General features: G+C 41.4%; 1 protein-coding gene across 2 annotated transcripts; it reads right to left on the reverse strand.

Moving 5' to 3' along the window:
* Window positions 1-3622: 3622 nt before the first annotated feature.
* On the reverse strand, window positions 3623-22018 carry LOC124264203 (sodium-coupled monocarboxylate transporter 1-like). 2 transcript variants are annotated; one of them, XM_046698941.1, is made up of 15 exons: window positions 21219-22018; window positions 18656-18721; window positions 17698-17749; window positions 16965-17032; window positions 16422-16576; window positions 15522-15662; window positions 14798-14927; window positions 13724-13812; window positions 13356-13480; window positions 11320-11390; window positions 10377-10463; window positions 8884-9086; window positions 6571-6671; window positions 6304-6431; window positions 3623-4725 (listed from the first exon to the last, which is right to left on the reverse strand). In XM_046698941.1, exons 1-15 carry the CDS (start codon window positions 21561-21563, stop codon window positions 4567-4569), a joined length of 1920 nt encoding a protein of 639 aa, XP_046554897.1. In that variant the 5' UTR covers window positions 21564-22018; the 3' UTR covers window positions 3623-4566. The 2 variants fall into 2 exon arrangements, with proteins under 2 accessions (XP_046554897.1, XP_046554898.1); XM_046698942.1 differs by having other exon boundaries at window positions 3772-4725; window positions 6316-6431.
* Between the last annotated feature and the right edge of the window lie 1646 nt (window positions 22019-23664).

The raw sequence follows: 23664 nt of genomic DNA on the forward strand, positions 1-23664 counted from the left end.
CCCACTATAACATCTGTTACATTTGACCGCTTTCTAAATGCGTATTCATAAGCTGTTAAATGTTTGTCAAACAAGTCGTACCTTTTTGGATTTCATTAAATGTGCTGTCAACGTCTGTCTATTAACAATTTACTGACGCAAGCATGCAATTTATTAGTGCCAGAGGGGCGGTGGGGTAGCCTAATGGTTAAAGCGTTGGCTCGTCACGCCGAAGACCCGGGTTCGATTCCCCACATGGGTACAATGTGTGAAGCCCATTTCTGGTGTCCCCCGTCGTGATATTGCTGGAATATTGCTAAAAGCGGCGTAAAAACCCAACTCACTCACTCACTATTAGTGCCAGAACTTTCACATGACTCATATGTTTCTTGAAACATACATCCGTATCTTATAGCTAATGTACATTACAGAGCGCTGGAATAGCCAAGAGGGTGAAGTGTTCTGTCGAGACTCCGAAGACCTGGGTTCGATTCCCACGTTGGTAACACGTGTGAAGCTCATTTCTGGTGACCCCGAAGTGATATAGCTGGAATATTCCTAAAAGCGGTCTAATAACCATACTCAATCTGCACAATACCTTCCACAGTGTTCTTGAAAGGATTTTGCAAGGATTTCTTGTGGACATGGCACCGAAAATGAATGATCTACCAAACAAAGGTACACACATATGAATACTGAAGTGGCATATTGTCAGACTAGAAGAGCCGTACTTGCACAAGAGGCAACCATAGACGAGTGATGATTTGAGCCTGAAGTCTTGTTCTGCAAGTTAATTACCCACGTGACAAAAATCTGTTGAAATGATTGCACAAAATTAAGAAACGTCATTTTAAGAATTGAAAGTACGTATCCATGGTCACGGCCACCAGGAGGCGCACCCAAAGAGGCCAACAGCACTACAAGACCAAATGTGAAAGCTCAAGCAATTGTACTTTGGATAAACTTTGTGTTGAAGTGGATGCTCGTCAATCATGCTTTATTACTTGTATGGGCCGGTCGGGTAGCCTAGTGGTTAAAGCGTTCGCTCGTCACGCCGAAGAGCCGGGTTCGATTCCCCACATGGGTATAATGTGTGAAGCCCATTTCTAGTGTCCCAGATATTGCTGGAATATTGCTAAAAGCGGTGTAAAACAATAATCACTCACTTCTACATGCATGCATCAATGTGATTGAATTTGTTTGTTCTTATGATTGTTTGTACTTAATAATTATTCATACTTGACAATTATTCATACTTGACAATTATTTATACTTGATCGCTCAAAGGGCAAAAGAGCATAGCTAACTTGTTAAGGATTACGTTGCTGGTATTTGTCGCTTTGTACAATATTTGAAATGTTGAATTCGTTTCGTGCTTTAAGACAATAATAGACTCTTCAAACAGCTGATGGTCACAACTATGTCCAACTCAACTGAAGGTTGCGTCATCCCTGATCGTATATCCGGGGTTTGGCTTAACGTCGTCGTCAGTATTGGCGGCGTTGTGAGTCTCATCAGCGTGGTCGGTAACGGCATCATCCTGCTCGCCTTCATGAAAACAAAGTCGTTACATAAACCTTGCAACGTCTTTCTAACCAATCTTGCCTTGGGTGACTGTCTGTACGCCATGATAGGCTTTCCGATGTACTTCATCACAGACTTCGTACACGAGTGGTGGTGTAATTCTGTGTTTTCATACCTCAGAATATTCATCCTTGCTCTTTTGATAATGGTGTCTATTAACAACATTGCACTGATAGCCCTGGAGAGATTACTTGGGATTCGGTTTCCATTCTATTACACCGCAAATATCACAGTGAACAGGTGTTTTTTCCTAGTGGTCTGCAGTTGGGCGTTTGCGGTAGCCAGGGCGATGTTCTTTGCCGGGACCTATTTCGTTAATTTAACACCGGCGGTGTCCATGGAGGTGGTCATCATTGCCATTTTGCTCACTTTTACTGTCGTTATATACTCATATGTCTATGTAGTCAGTAGACGCCATTTGAAGAGAGATATACTTTACGGGATAACACAGGAAAGTAAATCTCAAACTGTTGTCTACATTGCTATAGTGAATGCCCTGTCCTGGATGCCAGTCATGGGGGTGAGGTTTATAGATACCGTTTTCATTGACACCCATTACTGGCGACAGGCAACATTTTTGTCACCCTTCGTGGGCACCTGTTTTAATTTGTTGATCTATACCTGGAGGCTGGGAGACTTTAGGCGGGCAGTCAGGAAATTGTTAATGTGCCCGGTACAGGTTCAAGTTGAAGATATGTATTAGTGTAACCCTACTCTCTCTCTCTCTCTCCCTGTCTCTCTCTCTCCCTCCCCCTCTCTCTGTCTCTCTCTCCCTGTCTCTCTCCTCCGTCTCTCTCTCTCTCCTCTCTCTCCCTCTCTCTCTCTCTCGTTTCTGTTTCTCTGTCTCTGTCTCTGTCTCTCTCTCTCGCTCTCTCTCTCTCTCTCTCTGTCTCTCTCTCCTCTCTCCCTGTCTCTCTCTCCCTCCCCCCTCTCTCTCTCTCTCTGTCTGTCTCTCTCTCTCTCTCTCTCTCTCTCTCTCTCTCTCTGTGTCTCTCTGTCTGTTTTGTGCGTAACAGCGTGGTTGTTACTTGTCGATTTCCAACTTAAAAGACCAAGTTAATGTAAAAGTAAATGGTTTGGTGGTGAGAGGCCTAGAAACAATTAAAAACTTACATACAAAGAACCATTGTACTGTACAATTAACCAAGCCTGCAAAGCAATGCAAATTACTACAAAGGAGGTTTCAACTTTAAAATAGATACAATACAAATCAAATGGTAGTACACTGACAATGGCAATATCATATACAAGAGTAGTAATACAATACATAATACAGTCACTAGGTAGGGCACTGGAGACAGTGATAACGTTATTCCCCAAGCAGTAATTGTAGTCAAGTTTACAAAACAGTTCCTGGCTCTATGTTCAGATTGAAAACGATTTTCACTCATTGCCAGTTTTGGTTAAAGTAATGTCTTGATATAGACATAACCTCCAGAAACTTCTATGCGAAGTTTGATTATTCCTGCTTTTCAAGAAGCTTGTGAAGTGCCATCTGTTTTTATATATTTCATTATTTTCTGAAACCCTTCAGGTGTTTGTTATACGTTTGAATGACTTATTGTATGATATATTTTATCATATTTTCAATGGAAACGTCCCTTCCGAAAGCTGCTCTCTATCTTGTCTCGCTGTACATTCCATTTTTGTTTATATTTATGAATTGCTGTATTTTTACTGTAAAACTGTGATGAATATCGAGTGCAGTATATCGTCATAGTTAAATACATGTATGTATCGAATGAATAAACAATCGGGTTGAAATATAACCTGAATGAAAATAACCTTTTTCTTCTTACCCTTTGCAAATAAACACGCGAAGATCCGGGTTAGAATTCATCTTCAGTAACCCATGCGACTAACGGGATCGGGTGGTCAGGCTCGCTGAATTAGTTGACACATGTTGTACCCAATTGCGTAGATCGATGCTGATGACATTGATCACTGGATTGTCTGATCCAGATTATTTACAGACCGCCGCCATATAGCCGGAATATTGCTGAGTGCGGCGTTAAACAACACACACACACACACACACGCGCACGCACACGCACACACACACACAACAATATCTATTTGCCTCTTGTGTCATCTCCCATTATTAAAGTCAGTTGAATTGGGGAGAAATTCGCAGACAGGCCGCCATGTAACACACACATATAATACAGAAAGGAGTTCAGTCGGAACAGACAACTGTTACACGAAGCAGAGAAATAGCGCATTGCTTTTAATTGAAACACATAAACCGTTTTGTTGCTTTACAATTTCGTCAGCCTCCAAGCGGGTATTGTAGGAATTGTGTACCGATTCCGAGGTAAAAATGGTCTCCAGCAACCGATGGTCGTACAGCAGAGACTGTTCATCACGTGTCATATTACATCCAACGGTGTGTTCACACTATCAATCACTGAATTATCTGACCAATACTAGATTTTTATCTAGTGGCTGCCGTCATATAATTGCTGGAATAGTGCAAAGTGGAGGTAAACATCAACAAATATAATCGTATTCTTTATGTAACCGAAATAACGTAGTGAACAAATTAAAAATGCTCATAGATTAAATTTTAAACAAGACGTTGACGAGGACACAAAATAAATTCCACTTGATGACATCATCTCCAAGGTCGACGGTGTCACTTTTCAGAATTCGACACTTTGCGTCAGTATTCGAGAATTAGGAAAAGGGCGAGGAATTTAACTCCCGGGTGAATGAAGTTTCAACAAGAACTTTCCCAACAAGTAGCTATGAAACGTCTGAGTTGTCGGGAACGACATTCGATCAAACGTATTTATAATGCGCTTTTGTCACTCATGTTGCCGTATCTCTGTGAGGGTTGGAGCGGAGAGTTTGTGCCGTGGCATACAAAGACCTGAATCCATGTCTCCAGCGATATTACAACTTCTCAAAGTCAGAATATCCACAGAACGAGGAACAAATACCTCCCATGACGCTATGACTCGAAAACGACTATGGCGAAAACGACCTTGGGGTTTTCTGCGACTAAAATGGGCTTTCCTCGCCTGAGTCCGTATTTCCCATACTTCGAATGTCCGACGGTATAAGTCTCGCATTTTCTCGTGAGGAGGTGGTGTTCCGGTGTGACGTCACTTCCTCTTCTTCATCGGAATGGCCAATCTCGTTGTCACCCAAACTGAATCCCTGAAACATTGTTTATTTACAGTTAAAATTATTTCAATTTCAATTTTCAATGGTATATTGTTTTCAAAGCCATTTTGACCAATGATAGGTTACGTTAAATATTTACATGTAAATACACACATGCGTATCAAAGGCATTCTTCTCGTACACGAAACACACTGTATAAGTATTTTCATAACATGAAATCATAATCATTACAATTCATTAAATATATTAAACCATTAATATTTCTACAGTATTTGAAAATAAGTGGTATATCATCACGAAGAATTTGATAAATTGGACAATAAAATATAATATGGATTTCATCTTCGGTTACCTGTAAATCAACAAACTAATGCGTGTATTAAATAATGCGAGTGCAAACCTCAAAACGAAAATGCGTGTATTTATTAATGCGAGGAGGCAAATCAGGAAATGGTTGATCAGAATGACTATACTCACTAATGACTACACTCACAACTTTGGGAAATACTATACTAGTATTTAATCCGACTCTAGTGTAAACATCTTAATTCCCCGAACACATGGGCGTTTGGATCAAAGACGGCTTTCCTTTCAACTGTTAGTATTAGTAATTGACAGTAGACAGGATGATCTCAGTTTGTAATCTCAACACAAAAGACGATGACAAACCTGTTGATTTGAGGATTAGCGTCACGAAACCTGTTCATGCTCGCTGGATGCAATTAAAAAGGTAGGCAGAAATCGTGAGGTAATATTACGTGGATGGCAGTTGGCATGTCTGCTGTACGTGGTCCAGTGAGTTCAAACCATGTAAACTAGACTCTTTTTTTAAATATTAATTTTATAAACTGTCAGTAATACCAGGAATACATCAGCTAAACGAGCAGGGCACGGTAGTTTGCATAACGGCTGTCAGACAGAGTGAGTGAGTGAGTTTGGTTATACGCCGCCTTTAGCAATATTTTAGCAATATCACGGCGGGGGACACCAGAAATGGGCTTCACACATTGTACCCACATGGGGAATCGAACCCGGGTCCTCGGCGTGACGTGCGAACGCTTTAACCACTAGGCTACACCACCGCCCCACTCTTAGACAGAGATAAGATAATTCCCGTACACAGTTCAGATGTTCCCGTCTTTTGTCTTACTTGAGAACCGAGAGAGCCTGGTTAGAATTGATCTTCAGTAACCCATGCTTGTCGAAAGAGGCCACTAACGGGATCGGGTGGTCAGGCTCACTGACTTGGTTGACACATGTCATAGTATCCCAATTGCGTAGATCGATGCCCATGCTGTTGATCACTGGATTGTCTGACCCAATTATTTAAAGACCGCCGCCATATAGCTGGAATATTGCTGAGTGAGGCGTTAAACAACAAACAAACAGACATTTGGACGGTGGTACCGCCCCGACAACCAAAATGTTTTCGAAAGGAATATTACAATCCCAACACTGCATTGGATGGGTCGTTCATACTGCTCTTAAAACGTATAAATGTAAACGTGTTTTCATTTTGCTCTCAATAGACGTAGATTTTTATGTCGTGGCCACCGTCATATATAATAGCTGGAATGGTGCTGAGTGCGGCTTAAAACTAAACTCACTCACTGTTTTACTTACAAGTACCCGCTGGTAGGATCCGTAGCACCTGTTGACGAGACACTTGGGAAGGCAGCAGCACAGGGTTCCACAGATGGGGTAGATGTAACGGGCGTCAACGTGGTGGCCATTCCAACCTAGGAGATAACGTGATAAAATTTAAAGGAAGCCATCGACCGTGACCTAAAGACTGCCAGACCTAAATTAACACGTGACCGAAACACGTGCCAAAGAAATTTTGCACAGGGCACAGTGTATGAGCGGATGAATACTTACAGGTAAACCAGCTGACGATGACGCCAGTGACAATCGACACTCCAACCGACACTGTTGGATACCAGAGGAAGGACAGCCGGTAGATGAGCTTTATTCCAGTCCTGCATGACATAATATCGTTATTCATGAGCAAAGACGGCTATTACAGAATATAATAGAGGTTAATGGGTTATATTAGAAAGTTTACGATTACGTTTTATGGTGGTTTAATGAACAGAACTTTTATTACGCTCAGGCCGTGATACTTGGCATAAGTGGTACAAATATACAGTTGAGGTGAGGTGAAATTGGGTTTAACGTCGAAATTGGGTTTATTTCGCTCATATGACGACGTGCATGCGTGTGTATGTGCGGCTGCTTGTACTAGCCCAGGCTAAAGCTGGTTTTATAGTGCTAGCCCACTGAGATGCCATGCCGCAGTGAAGCATGAATACCCCACTCAGACACATTATACTGACTCCGAGCCGACCAGTCCTTGTTGTACCCATTAATGCCGAGCGCCAGGCAGGGACCAACAGTACCATATTTTTACGTCTTTTGGTATGACGCGGTCGGGGATCGAACCCGCGACCTTCCGCTCTCCGGGCGGACGCTCTAACCACTACACCACGGAGGCGGTCTATATACCGTTGAGAATACATGGGGTAGCGGTCTGGTTTACAAGGAAGATTGTACACTTTACATGATATTATTACAAAAATATACAGTTTGTAAGACACTAATTCGTTTATAGTTAAACGATTCGTTAAATTTTACCACATTGGGTTGTTTAACATAATGGTTTGGGATGTACGTTTTCCGATGATGTTTGAAGAAAGGGCAGAGAAAAATGTAATGAAATTCATCGCCAACATCACACGTGTCGCAGAGGTTACACTTTGATTCTTCGGGTGGAATTTTGTGCCACCTACCTACTTCTATAGATGAACGATGGCAGGAAGTTCTAAACAAGAGAATTTTAAGGGCCAAGGAGAAAGGGATATATGTGAAATATTTTTCAAGGACAAGTTCAGTTTTGAAAACAAAGACGAAATGGTGTGATGTGTTCGGTACCGGTACCACCATCATCATCATCATCATCATCATCATCATCATCATCATCATCGATATATCTCCCGGGATTGTATTCAACCAATGTTTCCCAAATTACCCGGCCTTCATTTTCATTAACGGTTTACCGACCAATCAAACGTCCAGTTGTTGATATCGCCAACTCGACATTTGTTACTCGGACTCTGATTGGTCCGTTAGACTGAGTAGCCTTGAGACTGTGAATCAAAATAGCTCATGGTAATCAAAGGCTGTAAATGGAGAATCACAGGAATGGAACAGGCGTGATTATGGAGTTACAGAAATACGAGGCGTGCAGATACACAGAATGGTGCCATAATATTGTCTGTTTTGGTCCGACGTGAGTACAGTGATTAGGTAATCGATTTCGACCTCCTAGGGTGTCGATAACATTTGTCATGTTTTGGTCATTTGTCAGTTTACAGAGTTTATTATCATTTCATGGCAGGGTCTGGCTTATCCATATCTCCAGGGATGACCTAATTTACAGGCAAATAGAAAGATTTGATTCAAAATGATGCCCCATTAATAAGGAGTGAGTATTGTGTTACGCCGCTTTTAGCGTAGCGATATCAAGACGAAGCACACCAAGGACTGGCTTCATACAAAGTACCCACGACGGGAATCGAACCCGGGTTTTGGCGTGACGAGCGAACGCTCTTACCACTAGGCTACCCCACCGCCCCTGAAATACTCACTGTATATGATCCATTCGTACTGACGTTCATTTGGGTGGGGCAGCCTAGTGGTTAAAGGGTTCCCTCGTCAAGCCGAAGGTGAGTGAGTGAGTTTAGTTTTACTCCGCACTCAGCAATATTCCAGCTATATGGCGGGTCACGCCGAAGGCCCGAGTTCGCTTTTCCACATGGGTACAATGTGTGAAGCCCATTTCTGGTTTCCCCCACCGTGATATTGCTGGAATATTGCTAAAAGCGGCGTAAATCCATACTCCCTCACTCACCGTAGCCTACTGTCGACACAAGGACTCAAATCTAAGAGGGGGCGGTGGGGTAGCCTAGTGCTTAAAGCGTTGGCTCGTCACGCCGAAGACCCGGGTTCGAATCCCCACATAGGTACAATGTGTGAAGCCCATTTCTGGTGTCCCCCCGCCGTGATGTTGCTGGAATATTGCTAAAAGCGGCGTAAAACCAAACTCAGTCAGTCAGTAAAATCTAAGATTTGGTGCAAAAGTGTTTTGTACTCGTGTTAGCTGTAAAAATGGTTAATAACTTTCATCAGTACCAGTCTTCTTCAACAACGCCATGTTCATCAGCATGTGGAATGGCCATCGATAAGTTGAGTTGACTGTATGTGAGAGTCTCGTTGTGGACGGCACACCCTGACGTGGATAACGGAAGTACTGGCTGAGGCGCATGCGTCACAAAGGAGCCAATCGCAATCCAGAAAGTCGCCGCTGTACTAATTATCGTGGCAGTTATTGCTCCCTGAAAAGAAATCAAATCCATCCATCACCTTTAAAACTGTTCGTTACTTTAAAGGGAAGTAGGGGCTCAAGCGTCAAAGATACTGCAGTTCATTAAGCAGAACTTATTCCAGTAATCCAGATTCGTCTCGACCACGTTCCTAGTTTCGTCTGTCAGAACCATCTTATAATAATAATGATAATGATAAGTCATCTTCTATAGCGCACAGTCTCCAAACCCCCAAGTGATTGCTCGCGGCGCTTAATCAGAATCTGATTCTTATTACCCCGGATAACCCAAGCTGCCTGTTAGGCGCTAGAAGGTTATAGTCACAGGATTTTATCCCACCGGGTACCCATTTTCTGCTGGGTGAACAGAGGCAATTTGAACAAACTCACTTGCCTAAGGTGAGACCACATCCATCACAAGTGCTTCGTTGTGGGGCAGGACTGAAGTCCTAGAAACTCTCAGGAGTCAGGCTGCCAAACACGGTCACCCATCCAAGGATTGTCCGAGCTCGACGTTGCTTAACTTCAACTGATTTGTGACCTGAGCTCTGTGCACAGGACCACGCTCCTAGTTTCGTCTGTCAGAACCATCTTGGATTTCTCCAAACTGGTAAAAATCTGAGACCTATATCACTTCAGGCTTTAATTGTTTTCTTAAATTCGATTTTAGTATGCCGTCCAATCCAAATATGTAAAACATTACAGTCTGTTCGTGTTTATTCGCCATGTTGTCAGTCAGATGTACGTCAGCCCAGCAAAGCCACAGCTTTAGTTGTCTCTATAACGGCTAGGCATGATATAATTGAAAACAGGCCTCAAAACCATTCGAACCAGAGGTGATGGATCTATGCAAAGTCTAATCAAACTAGTCCAGGGTAACCGACATCAGGTTCATATGGAACCTGGCGACTCTCGTGCTGATTTTTGTCGCTTGCGAGGCTTGCAGACCATTTTACCGTCCACTGGGCATCCATTTACTCGTCACCCCCTTTTTTTACACTTGGCATCTACAAATATTTTCAAATGTTTTCATGATTTCAATCAAGTTTCTCAAGTGATTTGATGAAGTTCGAAAGTTTCATCACAGTAAAGATTGTGATTATCGATCAGAAATTCCAACTTTGTTCCGCAATGGTTGTAGCAGGACCTACAGTCAGTTAACTCCCTTGCGTCAAGAGGATGGACATAACCTTACTGCCCTAGCAGTGGTTCTTTGACTAAAAAGCAAACTTGCCATGAAAGCCAATGTCTAGGCTTTAGTACATCTTTAGGATTTTAATCAACACTCGTGTCTTTTGGTTACCTTGGAATTGCACCCTGGACAAAACATGCCAAGTAGAAACAGCCCCAACAGCGGGCCCCCAGCCATCCCCAACGCCGTGATCATAATCTGAAAAACATGGGAGACTGTGTCAGGGGATTGAACACCATCCTCGATGATGGAGGGTATTATATCTTCATTTCGTACTGGTACCCATTCGCAACCACGGCTTTGGGTCCATTTGTATAGCCAGTTTCCTGAGCGAGGAACATTTTGAGCTGAATGATGATGGTGGTCATCTCACTTCAAAACTAAACGGTGGTTGCGAATGGATCGAGGGTAATTATCATAATAGAAACGACACATAATTCCAGATATTGTCAGTGATGTGTTGAGAAAATTCATACATCTACATTGGTATACCTAATTTAAATAGTGAAATTAGATCATTAGAGTTAGTGAGTTTGGTTTTCCGCAGCTTTTAGCAGCATTCAAGCAATATCACGGCGCGGGACACCAGAAATGGGGTTCACACATTGTAACCACGTGGGGAACCGAAGTCGTGTATCTGAGCAGTAGAACTACGGTATGACAAACACCAAGTGATATGAACGGGCCATCTGGACCCTCCCGGGATGTCTGAGTCCCTTCTGCTACAAGGTCTATTTGAACAGGGCCCCGATCCACAAAGCGTTCGTAGCGCTACGCCATTCGCAATCCTATGATAAACTATAGAGTTACGACAGGTCGCAACGTTACGAACGCTTTGCGGATCGGGACTCGAGACCCCGTCACAAGAGGATAAATAAATTCCATGCCGTGCTGCAGATGGTTATATAATTATTTACACAGAAAGAAAATCTATTATACTTATTTTTTAAAGAAAAAATACACGGAAAGGTATACACGATCATGAAACTGTATCATGTTTGCAAATGTTGTTAATACACGTGATGTAATGAGATAATGAATAGAAGAGTCTCACCTGTAAAACTGTGTTCCCAAGAATTGATGACAAAAATGCCAATCCGATGACAATCCCGCCTCCAATTACCCCTGTTCAAGTATACACAATGCAAATGTATGAACGACCCTCTTTGTAGAACATTTCTAATATTCTGACGTGTGTGAGCGAGCCTCAAACCAACCTGGATTCGAACCCGCGATACGTCTCTGGGATGCGTAAGGGAAGCAGCTCCCCCGTGCCTCTGGTGAATAGTGAGTGAGTTTAGTTTTACGCCGCACTCAGCAATATTCCAGCTATATGGCGGCGGTCTGTAAATAATCGAGTCTGGACTAGACAATCCAGTGATCAACAGCATGAGCATCGATCTACGCAATTGGGAACCGATGACATGTGTCAACCAAGTCAGCAAGCCTGACCACCCGATCCCGTTAGTCGCCTCTTACGACAAGCATTGGTTACTGAAGATCAATATTCTAACCTGGATCTTCACGGGTCTACTGCTGAATATATTACATTCAGGTCAGCACTACTGTTTTAATATACTCGTGCCAATAATGGTAACTTTACACATTTAAATAAAATACTGGAAATTCAAACCATCCCATGTTTACACACCTCTGTGAATAGCTGGAACATTGCTCTTGAGGTCTAAACAAACATTACTGTTCAAAGCATCGCTGTATTCCAAATGCCGACACGTTATATTACGGATTACACTTTCTCAGTATAAAGTACAGATTCTTTGGCTTAGCCACAACCCAGTTTTGTAAAGGCGACTAAGGTTGGGTCCTACTCGTGATAATCAAACCCGTACTCTCAGAGTCAGACACCAAATCGCCAGCACACACAGCCAGCGATCAAACCCCACTCAGCCACTGTGGCCTTTGCACTGAGAAACTGAGAACGTGTAATCCAAAATATAACATACATTCACATTTGACCACTTTCTTAATGACAGTGTGTATTTATCCTGTAGTAATAAATCCACGGCATTTTCATGCTGAGCGCAGCGTTTAAAATTCCCGCCTGCCCGACCGTCCGGAACGGTCTATTTTCATCTCGGACGGTCAAATTTCAAAAGTAGCCTGTCCAGTGGTCTGGTAGATATTTTTACCCCAAACAGTAAATATTTCACAACATCAGACAGGTTCTCTTGTCGTCAGTTTGGGGTGTTTACGGTATTATGATGATTATGTTAAACTACTTACGATTGGACAGTTCATGTTACGATAACCAATCACAACACGTGTACTTTCAGTTTACCTAAACTCGGTGCATTGCCTGTTAGTGCTATGTTGTTCATTGCGATGCCTACAAACAGTAAACTGACTAACCTGATTTTGTTTGTTTTTTATTGTCGAAAACCGGACAGGCAAGTTTGTATCCGGACTGGTAATTTTTTTAAGTTACCAGTGCGGCTGTCTAGCTTGGAATTTTGGTAGTTTTAAACACTGCTGAGCGACGAATTTAGATCACATGGACAGATGGCGACTTTGTTGACGGTTCGTTACAGGATCCGCTGCTTTTCATTTGTTTTCACAAATTCACTTACTGATATGTCTAGTCCAGATTATTAATAGCTGAGAGACTGCGGCGTAAAACAGGACTCGCGCTAGAATAACGCTAAGTCTCTGAATATATATAGTGTTGATAGTTAAAACTAAACCCACTTAAATTGAAAAGGGACCCCAGTCAAAACTAGAGTTGCTTCATTTGCGTCTTTAGCATTGCGGGCAGGGGTAGGCAGTAGGGAAAATAATGAGCATCGGTGACTGTGAGACAGACTAAACTGACGTTCAAAAGAAAGTACACACCTGATTCTTTGGTAAAATATTTTCTTTAAAACAGCATTAATATTTTTAAAAATGTTTTGATTCTGCTTGTCACAAACATTGTGCAAGTGTTTCCAAAACACCACAGATATTGTACCCAATTACAACATTGCTAGCAACATATTTATGGATATAATGGGAATACAGTAGTCCCAAAACACTAGGTGTGTACTTTCTAATGTACCTCAGTATATATTCTCCCATCACCCGGTCCTAGTCTACCTAGTAGTTTTGCCAGCCAGGCCTCTGTTGGTGGCGACATGGACTTCTTGCACGTCTCCAGACACGGCTTGATGATATCCTCCAACAACGTGATGGACGTTGCGTTCAGGCAGGACGAGATGGAGCTGACGGTAAGCGACAGAAAAACATTCATGAAACATATGATAATGGGGGTCATTTGAGTGAAGGCGGGTTTTTTTCGTTTGCCGAAAGTGTTGAATTATTTTACTTTATTATACATTACGTTATTGAGTTGGTGTGGTGACAGGGTAAACAAAAATTTTTTGAATCTTTATTACATCCGTTCATCAGCTGATGGGATTACCGTTAAAAGATTAATTGTTCTGGGAGAAAGTGTTGCTACACACCTGAGAGCTGCTGCGAATATACAGGCCACAAACAGCCCGGGAACACCTTTAATCTGACCCAGGGTGTCCATTGCCAGGAAGGGAAGTAACTGAGGAGAAAAGAGACTGATGAGAGAGGGAGATCAATGAAACGCCGTAAGTCAGTCAGTAAAACGCCGTAAGTCAGTCAGTAAAACGCCGTAAGTCAGTCAGTTAAACGCCGTAAGTCAGTCAGTAAAACGCCGTCAGTCAGTGAAACGCCGTAAGTCAGTCAGTAAAACGCCGTAAGTCAGTCAGTAAAACGCTTTAAGTCAGTCAGTGAAACGCCGTAAGTCAGTCAGTGAAACGCCGTAAGTCAGTCAGTAAAACGCCGTAAGTCAGTCAGTGAAACGCCGTAAGTCAGTCAGTGAAACGCCGAGAATACATCAGTCGCTGAAAAACCGTATGTCGGCTAGTAAGTCGGTGAAACCGCCAGTAATTAAGCCCATTGCCTGGTGTCCCCCGCCGTGATATTGCTGGGATATTGCTTAAAGCGGCGTAAAATTACTCACTCACTCACTCACTCACTCAAGACAACGAGCCTTGCCATCTGGGTAACGTTGTACAAAAAAAAACAGCCCTAGCGCTACGACTGTCGTAAGTCTATGTTAAGGTGTGGGGGTTACGATCCCTTTAGCGCTGAGATCGCTTTGTACAACGACGCATTTATCAATTAAACCCCATTTTGTGTTAGTCTGAGGTTTCTAGTTCCGAGTTCAGTGATGCTGATACTGATGTTGGTGAGTGAGTGAGTGAGTTTAGTTTTACGCCGCACTCAGCAATATCCCAGCTATATGGCGGCGGTCTGTAAATAATCGAGTCTGGACCAGACAATCCAGTGATCAACAGCATGATCATCGATCTGCGCAATTGGGAACCGATGACATGTGCTAACCAAGTCAGCGAAACTGACCACCCGATCCCGTTAGCATAGTCGCCTTTTATGGCAAGCACATGGGTTGCTGAAGACCTATTCTACCCCGGATCTTCACGGGTCTGATGTTGGTAAGATAACGGTATTGGTGACTCTGTGATTCGAGTAATTAAAAAAAGTACCTGATCGTTTGAGATTATCTGCCCATTTAACAAGGGGTCACAGCTCCGGTAGGTGGCGTAAATCACAAGGCCGGTCAAGCATACAAGGGAGATAAGCAGGAAAGTGGCAGGAAGGCTGATATAGAGGGCGCTGTCAAAAACAAAACATATCATATAAGAATCATGTCCTTAAATCTATCCTCGGACACATAAATATAAATTTGAAATCAGAAACGAGGTATTATTTATACTAAAATCCGTCCGTTAATACAGCCAGTGAGATTCGAAAACGCGACCAATGACAATGACGCGTTCAATTATCTCATGCCTAATTACACAGAACTTCATTAATTTCTTTAACCATTTCGCGCGAATTATTACTAAAATTGATCATACGTATTTAAATGACCTCGGTGCAATACAAATGATCAAATAAAATAGCAAAATATACTTTTCATAAGAAAGCTAGTTTATCCAGTTTGTCTGAATATGAAGTATCTCCTAAATACCGAATCACAAAGAAAATGATGAGTCTACACTATAAGGTGGAATTGAATATTGAACAGAATGTGTGTTTCCACACGAACATTTTTTAAAAAGGTCGAAATATTTCATTTGCCTTCCCGTCAACTCTAAGAACACAGTTATACTTAATGAAATAAGACGTATGTTGGAAAGTATTTTGCCCTTTTAAAATAAATATAATAAACAAAACAATTAACCTTCCAGCTCAACTCAAACTTACATCTGGGAGTTCCTGACGTTCTTGATAGACATGTATCTCTGTAACATCGTCTGATTGGCTCCATAGATCGTCAGCTGACCAATGAAACTGCCGAACACAGCTCCCCACACCGTCAGTCTCGTGAAAGGACTCGGGTCAAAACTGGCAAGGAGCAAGGAAAGTTATCGTGACATCAGCTAAAAGGTTTGATAGGTCCATACGCGAGAGTGTGGTTGGAGTTGTCGCTGTATTTAACATATTTCAGTTTCATTACGACGAGTCAGCACAATGTGGATGGCAATTCCGGGTTAGGTGTTGATAAACCTGGAAACAAAGTCGGGTCACAAAGGGATTTACAACTCAAGATCACTTGGTTACTATCTTATCATATAAACTCTGTCATCGATTAGGAGCTGGATACTCGAGGACACTGTCTAGTGTTAGATCAGTTCCTGAATTGTCGCCAGGAGTAGCAAAGATACTCATCCAGCAATACTACAAGGTTGACGACCTAAAATAGCACGAGACCAAAAGCAAACAAGGAGAAATCCTTTTTGTCATACACTAGTACATTTTGATTGAACATATCAAGCAGGATATTCAAAACCGAAAACAAATCATTGTGGTCTAGTTTTGTTGTTGTTGCTATTGTTGTTGCTGCTGTCGTTGTTGCTGCTGTTGTTGTTGTTGTTGTTGAAGGAAAACTACACAGAACCCATTTATTAAACGGCCGTTTGATTGTACGCTGTTTAACTTCCTCTCAGCGAGTTTATTTTTAAGAATTTGAAACGTCATGTAGGTCAACGACAGAGAATAACCAGTCTCGATTATACGACTATATTCCATTGGGTTTATAACACAAATGAATGGCTAAACGATGACACCAGATGTTTGCACACTTTTCAGAACATAGGCTCTTACTTCAAAAAGTTTATCCGCTCTCCAAGTTCAGCAACCTGCCAAACGTGAGCGAGACCTCCCACTTTCTGGCATCCGATGACGATGAGAGCGATAAGTCCGCCAATGACAATGAATGTCTGGAAAGTGTCTGTCCACAATACTGCGCGGAGACCTCCCTGGAAACGTTGTGAGTCAGTGTTAATAATGCTGTTTCTAATATTGAATACTAACAGAGGTCGGGAACACCAAATAGGGCGTCAGTGGTAGCCATGTGGAGAATGAAACACGAGTTTCATGCGGAGAAAGTTCTTTCCAAACTGAAACAATGGTTTAAGCGTTCGCTTGTCCCGTTCGGGTTTAATTCAGTTCATCACGTGAGAACAGTGTGAGAAACCGATTTCTGGCATTCAGAAACATTTCAAAGCCTCACATTTTAAAACTGCTACCAAATAAGCGAATGAGACGAGAATACATAAGAGAAATGAAAATATATTTATGTTTATCCCGTCACGTAATTTTAAAACAATAATAGAAGCATTATATTTGATATGGATTATACTTTACCATTGATGTGTAGAAGGTAACTACACTACCCACGGTGACAATTGACACCCATAGGGGCAGTCCCGTCACTGAAAACAAGATGAAGAATTAACTTTCCAAATTCACACGGCGTTAAATCAATTTCAGGAAACGGAAACGTCAATAATTCTGGATTCACACGTCGATCCTCAGTGCCTCGTTATTGTTGATTAATGATGGGCCTGCTTTGCAATTGGAAGACATGAAAATGATAACAGATTTTAGTACACACAGAGTTACAAACATCGCATTTGCACCAGAGCAAACATCACTTCCGGTCTCGTGTACTGCTGTACATCAACTGGGCGACATTACTGATGTCATTTGCACCGTTGGCGGGATGATACAAAACGACGACAAACATGTTTTTCCTTTTTCAAAGACTCTGAAGAGGTGTAAGATTTTGAAGGAAAGATGGGCCTCATATTTGGGGCGTTGTAGTTAATGGGCTATATTTCTCGATATTTCATTTAATTATAATGTTCAATAAACATCCGCAGACTTCTTGCATATGGAAGTAAGGCTAGGCCTCGAACATGATTCGAATCCGAAGTTAACAGCTGTCTAGAGGACCTAAGCTTTCAGGTTGATCGGTGTGAATCGCTGCAATATTGGTTACGTGGATTTAGGGGTACAACAGGGAGGCGTGCTATTCCCTATTTCTTTTTCCAAAAAGGGAAAATTATCACATTACCGTGATGGGACGGTGGCTTACCTTGATTAAGAGCAAGTGAGGGTGCATACAAAACCACAGCCATATACAGTAACTGAAAGTGAAAAGAGAAATAATACACTGATATCTCAGCAATTAGAATTTAAATCAGTCAAAAAGGATAGTTTTGGCACTGGCAGAACACACACTCACAAATATGTAACGGTTGAGTAAAAATTAGTGAAGGTCTACGTTAAAAATAATGGTCTTTAACTCACTTCTTTGCAATCTCTTGAAAGACAGAGACGCCTGAGAAACGTAAATGTTGATGACAATATATGTGACCCTTATGTGAACCTTCCCATGCATTCTCACACATGATATTGCACGCACCAACACTTTAAACTGTAAGAACTTTCATTATCAAAAATTACCATTCATACTCAAACATCAAATGTATCCAAAGACAATCACACGTGTTGAATATGCTGTTTTCAAGGCGTGGTTTAATGGGGCAGAGTCAACTGTACAAAGTTTAAAGTTTTTCACTGTATGTCTTATTTGGAAATAATTAAACATATTTTGAGATTTAAAGTGACGTCGAGATATCACAGAAATATATTGACGTACACACACAAGTACATTATGTACACACCTAGTTATTATGGATTATTTTTTAAATAAAACAAAACAAAAACAACACAGTTTTAGTGATTTGATTTTCAAGTAGAACACATTGTGTACAATTTTTAAAATACATGTACTGTTGTGTACTTTATTTTGCACGTCAGTGTATTTCCTTGTATGCGAGGGGCGGTGGGGTAGCCTAGTGGTTAAAGCGTTGGCTCGTCACGCCGAAGATCCGGGTTCGATTCCCCACATGGGCACAATGTGTGAAGCCCATTTCTGGTGTCCCCCGCCGTGATATTGCTGGAATATTGCTAAAAGCGGCGTAAAACTAAACTCAGTCAGTCAGTCCTTGTATGCGCTTGAAGAGAAATATTGCTCGAAATGCACTTACCATTTCTATTGTAAATATGACCGAGGCGAGATATCTCGCCGTTCGGCAGAATCTCAGTTCTAAATACTGAAACAAGAAAATAATGACATATCAACCAGGTTTGTGAGTACGGTTCGGTTACATTGCTACATGTATGCTTCGTGTGGTAAGAAAGTTCATGCCATTGACGTTTCCATTTTGGTGAAAGTCAAGATCATGACATCCTCGATAATCTCCAGGGTATACGTTACGATCACTCTCCACTATACCCTGGATGCATCCACGGCTTGGGGCGATGATTTTATTACCTCCCTTTGCTGGCTTTTTATCCAGTCAGGTGCCTACGCTGGGAAGTTGAGCGTACCAATCACTACTCACTTTCGCGTCTTAAATTATCTAACCGTTTAAACTTGGCAACACAATTGATGCAGAGGTACTCTGAAAGAGGTAGAAGGAGTTCTTTCATATATTCTTTTTAAAGTTTCAGATCTGTGAATTTGTCTTTATTATTTCCCCAAAAATCTGAGTGGCACTGCGAACAAACCTTTGCAACTGCGACTGCAATCTTTGTTGACACGGCAAGCTCGGTTGTAACGGCGGCTTAGCTGATTGGCTACTGTGAGAATGCGGAGCCAGCCAAGGGAGGTAATAAAATCATCGCCCGCAAGCCGGGGATGCATCCAGGGTATAGTGGAGAGTGATCGTAACGTATACCCTGGAGATTATCGAGGATGAGATCATGAGTGCTGACAGATTAAGTCTCATAAATGATATTGTGTATACTGGCGAGATTAAAGGACTTAACTTTGCAAAGAGAGTAAAAATAGTAAAAGCAATCTTATATTATATCGGTCATATCTGTATAACAGAATAAATAGACTATCATATGCTCCTTGAAATAGAGTAAATAACACATATACTATAAACGTAAGCATGGTAAGATAAGAAAATAATGCAGGTCTATGAGAGCCACTCATTTGTGGTCGTTTCAAGGGAGACAACTTCATTTAGATTGACTCATCAAGCGTACAGGCCACTAAATATACGACAGATTACCTCCCTTTAGTGTTTGATATACATTTCAGTTGTTGGTTCATTTACATAAAATGTGTGATGGTTATTTTAGTGAGGAGCGGGGATTCAGATCGGTTTTTTTTTTTTTTTAAATCTTCTCAGAAAAATCCAAAATGCCCTAATATGATACAAGAGAATGTCCCATTAAAAGTTGATAGATTCATCAAAATATCTTGCCATTTGTCAAGAGTAAAACAATTGGATACAGTCTAGAATAAAGTATACTTTTGAAATCTGATTTGGTCCAACAAAATACACAAGTTACTCGACAGGAAACCTAATTGTGACATAATCACGGATACGGGGGCGATGACGAAGCTTTGTGGTTAAAGCGTTTCCTGGTCACGAAAAAAATCCGGGTTCGACTCCCACATGGGTACAACGTGTAAATATTATTTCTGGTTACCCCGCCGTGATATTGCTGGAATATTGCTTAACGCGGGATAAGACTCAACTCACTCACTCACGCGGTTCATGTCTATGATATACCATACCAGTATAAACAAGGGAACAGGTCAAAATGGCCACACTACCAAAATGGCCACACTGACCCTTGTCAAAATGGCCACACAGAAAAGTCAAAATGGCCACAACCCCTAGTCAAAATGGCCATACAAAAAAGGCAAAATGGCCATACAAAAAGTCAGAATGGACATACATTATATTTTTTTTCATGTTAATGAGAATTGTTCTTGAAATGATTTCTTACTTTGTGATTGTTACTTATTCAATATTTTGAGATGTTTTTTTGTTCTGTACTTTGAGAGGTTTTCTTATGTAATACTTTGAGCTATTTAGTTACTCTCGCAATGTTTTTTTAGTTTCTTTACTAAGGGCTCTTCACCACACTCCCATCTCATAGAGCCTGGTAAACGTCAGGAGGCACAAGGGGCGATGGGGTAGCCTAGTGGTTAAGGCGTTCGCTCGTCATGCCGAACACCCGGGTTCGATTCCCCACATGGGTACAATGTGTTAAGCCCATTTCTGGTGTCCCCCGCCGTGATATTGCTGGAATATTGCTAAAAGCGGCGTAAAACCAAACTACATACTTTTTTTGTTGTATAAATGTAAATAATATGTATGTACCTCTTATGCTGCAGTTTGCAGCCTGAGTGAATAAAACAAAGTTCAGTATAGTTCTATTTGAGCCCTGTGGAACTTCTCCTCTTGTGTGCCCAGCTGACTGTGGAATGAACTGTATCTGACTTAATGTAACTGATCTGCATGGATGTCATGTAGTAGTAAATAGTACCAAAGTGCAGGTACATGAAGAAAGAACCTACATATATATGTTTTGTTATTTGTTGAAAATATGATTTGTTGATGTGTAATAACAATTTCGTGTTCTTTTCATCCAACAAAGAAGGCTGCATATTTTCTTACCGCGGTTATGTATATTATATGTAAGGTACCTTATGTATTAGATACATCTCCATCATTTGTCGTTTTCTATCATATCTAAATTTTATTACCTGTAATTTTCTAATCAAATAAAATGTAGGTACATTACCTGGTAGGCGCTCGACAACCCCATGTCGTGAAAAAATGGAAGGAAAATATGACACGTAACAGGGTAGGTGAGAATGCCGGCCAGAGCAACCATCCAATACCCGGTCCCAAACAGGTATATCTCCGTGGGTATCCCTAGCACAGTGATGGCAGACATATAGCTAGCGATGAGCGACATCGCAACAGGGAATATCCCCATTTCCCGACCTCCCATCAAAATGTCGTCTGCTGTCGCCTTTCTCGCCTGCCATTTTTCTTTGAGCACATAATACACACCAATGAGAGCCGATGCTGCTAAAAGTCCGATGAAGATGCAGTAATCAAGGATGCTGAAGGTAGCTGCCATGGCTGTGGAAGGTGAAAATTGTATAAAACAAGAACTTCACCGATTTCGTGTTAGGCAAAAGTGTCCATGAATATCTGGGGCTCCTGATCGTTCACAACGAAGCCATTATTCTAGTTCATACCGCCAGCTTCTTCATATCCGTATATTTAAAATAGAGAATTATCAGGTCCCAGTCAGATGTGACGATATCCATGGGGCTGACGTCATAAACGATCGCAATCCGTCCCAAATGAATAAGAATATCCGTACAGTTTGCTTCCTATATGTCTCTATATACGCCGCCGGTTCCTCGATATAACGCAAAGGACGCACGAGGGGTCACGTGGTTCGGGTACATCCCTGGTGTCATAGAATTTACACGTACTTGTAGTGTTACGACTGCTTGTGTTCATAAATACAAATCACAACATCGACTGTAAACAATAGCAGTGACTGTAGTCACAGAAGCATGCGATTGTGTGCATGTTATCCAGGACCACCTTCACCTCGAGTTCACGGCTCTATTAAAAGGCGTGTTATTGGTATACAAACGGCCTTGATGTTAATGGCTGCGTACGAAAACAATGAAACACCTTTCAACCCTTCTATCTGAAGTTCTTTTAAGGATTGAACTTTATCTACGACAGGAGGGATTAATATTTGCGGGTGCTTTTGTTTGATGCTGTCCAATTGAACCCACGAAGATAACAGGTAGAGTACGCCGACACTTGGGGGATTAACGCGAGATTAGTGTCACAGCATCGGTCGACCGATCAGTCGAGTCTGTAGCATTAATCCTGCCAAACAATTAACTGCAAATTATTACTTAATCTGGCATGTCTTATGACAACACATACCTTAAGTATTGCGGTTAGCTATTTGGTCGCCTGTTTGGCCGATACGTACCCTGTATGGAAGCGCACGTAAAATGTAAGAAGTCATCATCCTCATATGGTTTAAACATATTTTTATTCCAAAAGAATCTGGTTTGGTAAACAAGTAGAACTTTGCTTATATCAATACGTCACCAGTACATATATCATTTAAACAAAAATACACGAACTGGATACACAAGACGACAGATTAATCATATATGTGTGTTGTAGGTGCTGATAAACATTGAGCTTGCAGTTACATTTCTTTAATTGTTTACATATATTTGTCAAATCGTTTAGATGTGCATGTATTGATGCAGGGACTCTATTATGTTCTTATTGACATCGTTGTTAACTGGAGGTATTCCATATAACACAGCTTGGAGATTGTGGCCATTTACATAGAAGTAGGTATTATTTCTAATAGCAGTGTATAACTTACATGTAAAAAGATAATGAACAGCATCTCCATTGTGGTATCCACAAGCGCATCCAGGGTTGTTAGAAATGTGTATATTTACTTTATCCGTATTCAAATCACTACAGCCGAGCTTAAGTCGACAGTGTACGATCTGACAGAATCGACTGCCATAATTCAGATCTAGATAATTATTGGATTCATCATTTTTAAGCAGAGATTTGAATTCACCGATTGGCAATGAATTCCAAATTTTAATTGTGACAGTTAGGAACGATTCTTCATATATCATAGTCCTACATTTATTGTTTGTAGCTTAGATTTATTACGGAGATTACATTGACTGTTTTCAGAGACAAATTTAGGAACAAGGTCACAGAGGTAGTCAGGTGGGAGATCGTTATTCATCTTGTAAAAATGTACGAGTTTAATGTCGCGCCCACTTTTTTTAATGGTTTAGACTTTGTTTCTATATATAACCTATGATGACTAGTGCCACGAACTGCGCCGCATGTTGTACGCATGTTGTTAATATTTAATTTGTTCGTTATCATCATTATCATAATCTTATTTGGTCATCATCAAATTGACAAATGCATACTGTGATTATCACAATGTCAACCGCGTCCCTCTAGTCCGTAGAACCATCGACTTGTTCCTGTTGAAGACGCGTCACTCAGCCCCAACGTTGAAACCTCCATGGTACGTCATCACCTACTGGGTTGAGGGTCCCCATGATGTCCGTGACACGTGGAACCACAACACCACCGATGGACCAGAACCACAGACCACGCAAAAGTCTGGCTTCGTAAGATTGTAGTGTGAGTTT

The sequence above is a fragment of the Haliotis rubra genome, unplaced genomic scaffold (genome assembly GCF_003918875.1).
Source record: "Haliotis rubra isolate DU_JTF1 unplaced genomic scaffold, ASM391887v1 Scf912, whole genome shotgun sequence".
NCBI lineage: Eukaryota > Metazoa > Mollusca > Gastropoda > Lepetellida > Haliotidae > Haliotis > Haliotis rubra.

What these genes read in the sequence shown, in the direction of transcription:
- LOC124264203 (XM_046698941.1), bottom strand. Translation starts at nt 21,563, where the DNA reads ATGGCAGCTACCTTCAGCATCCTTGATTACTGCATCTTCATCGGACTT. An exon ending in GGTTGTCGAGCGCCTACCAG is followed by an intron (nt 18,722 to 21,218) that starts GTAATGTACCTA and finishes TTCTTGTTTCAG; the next exon opens with TATTTAGAACTGAGATTCTG. An exon ending in TTACCTTCTACACATCAATG is followed by an intron (nt 16,577 to 16,964) that starts GTAAAGTATAAT and finishes CAACGTTTCCAG; the next exon opens with GGAGGTCTCCGCGCAGTATT.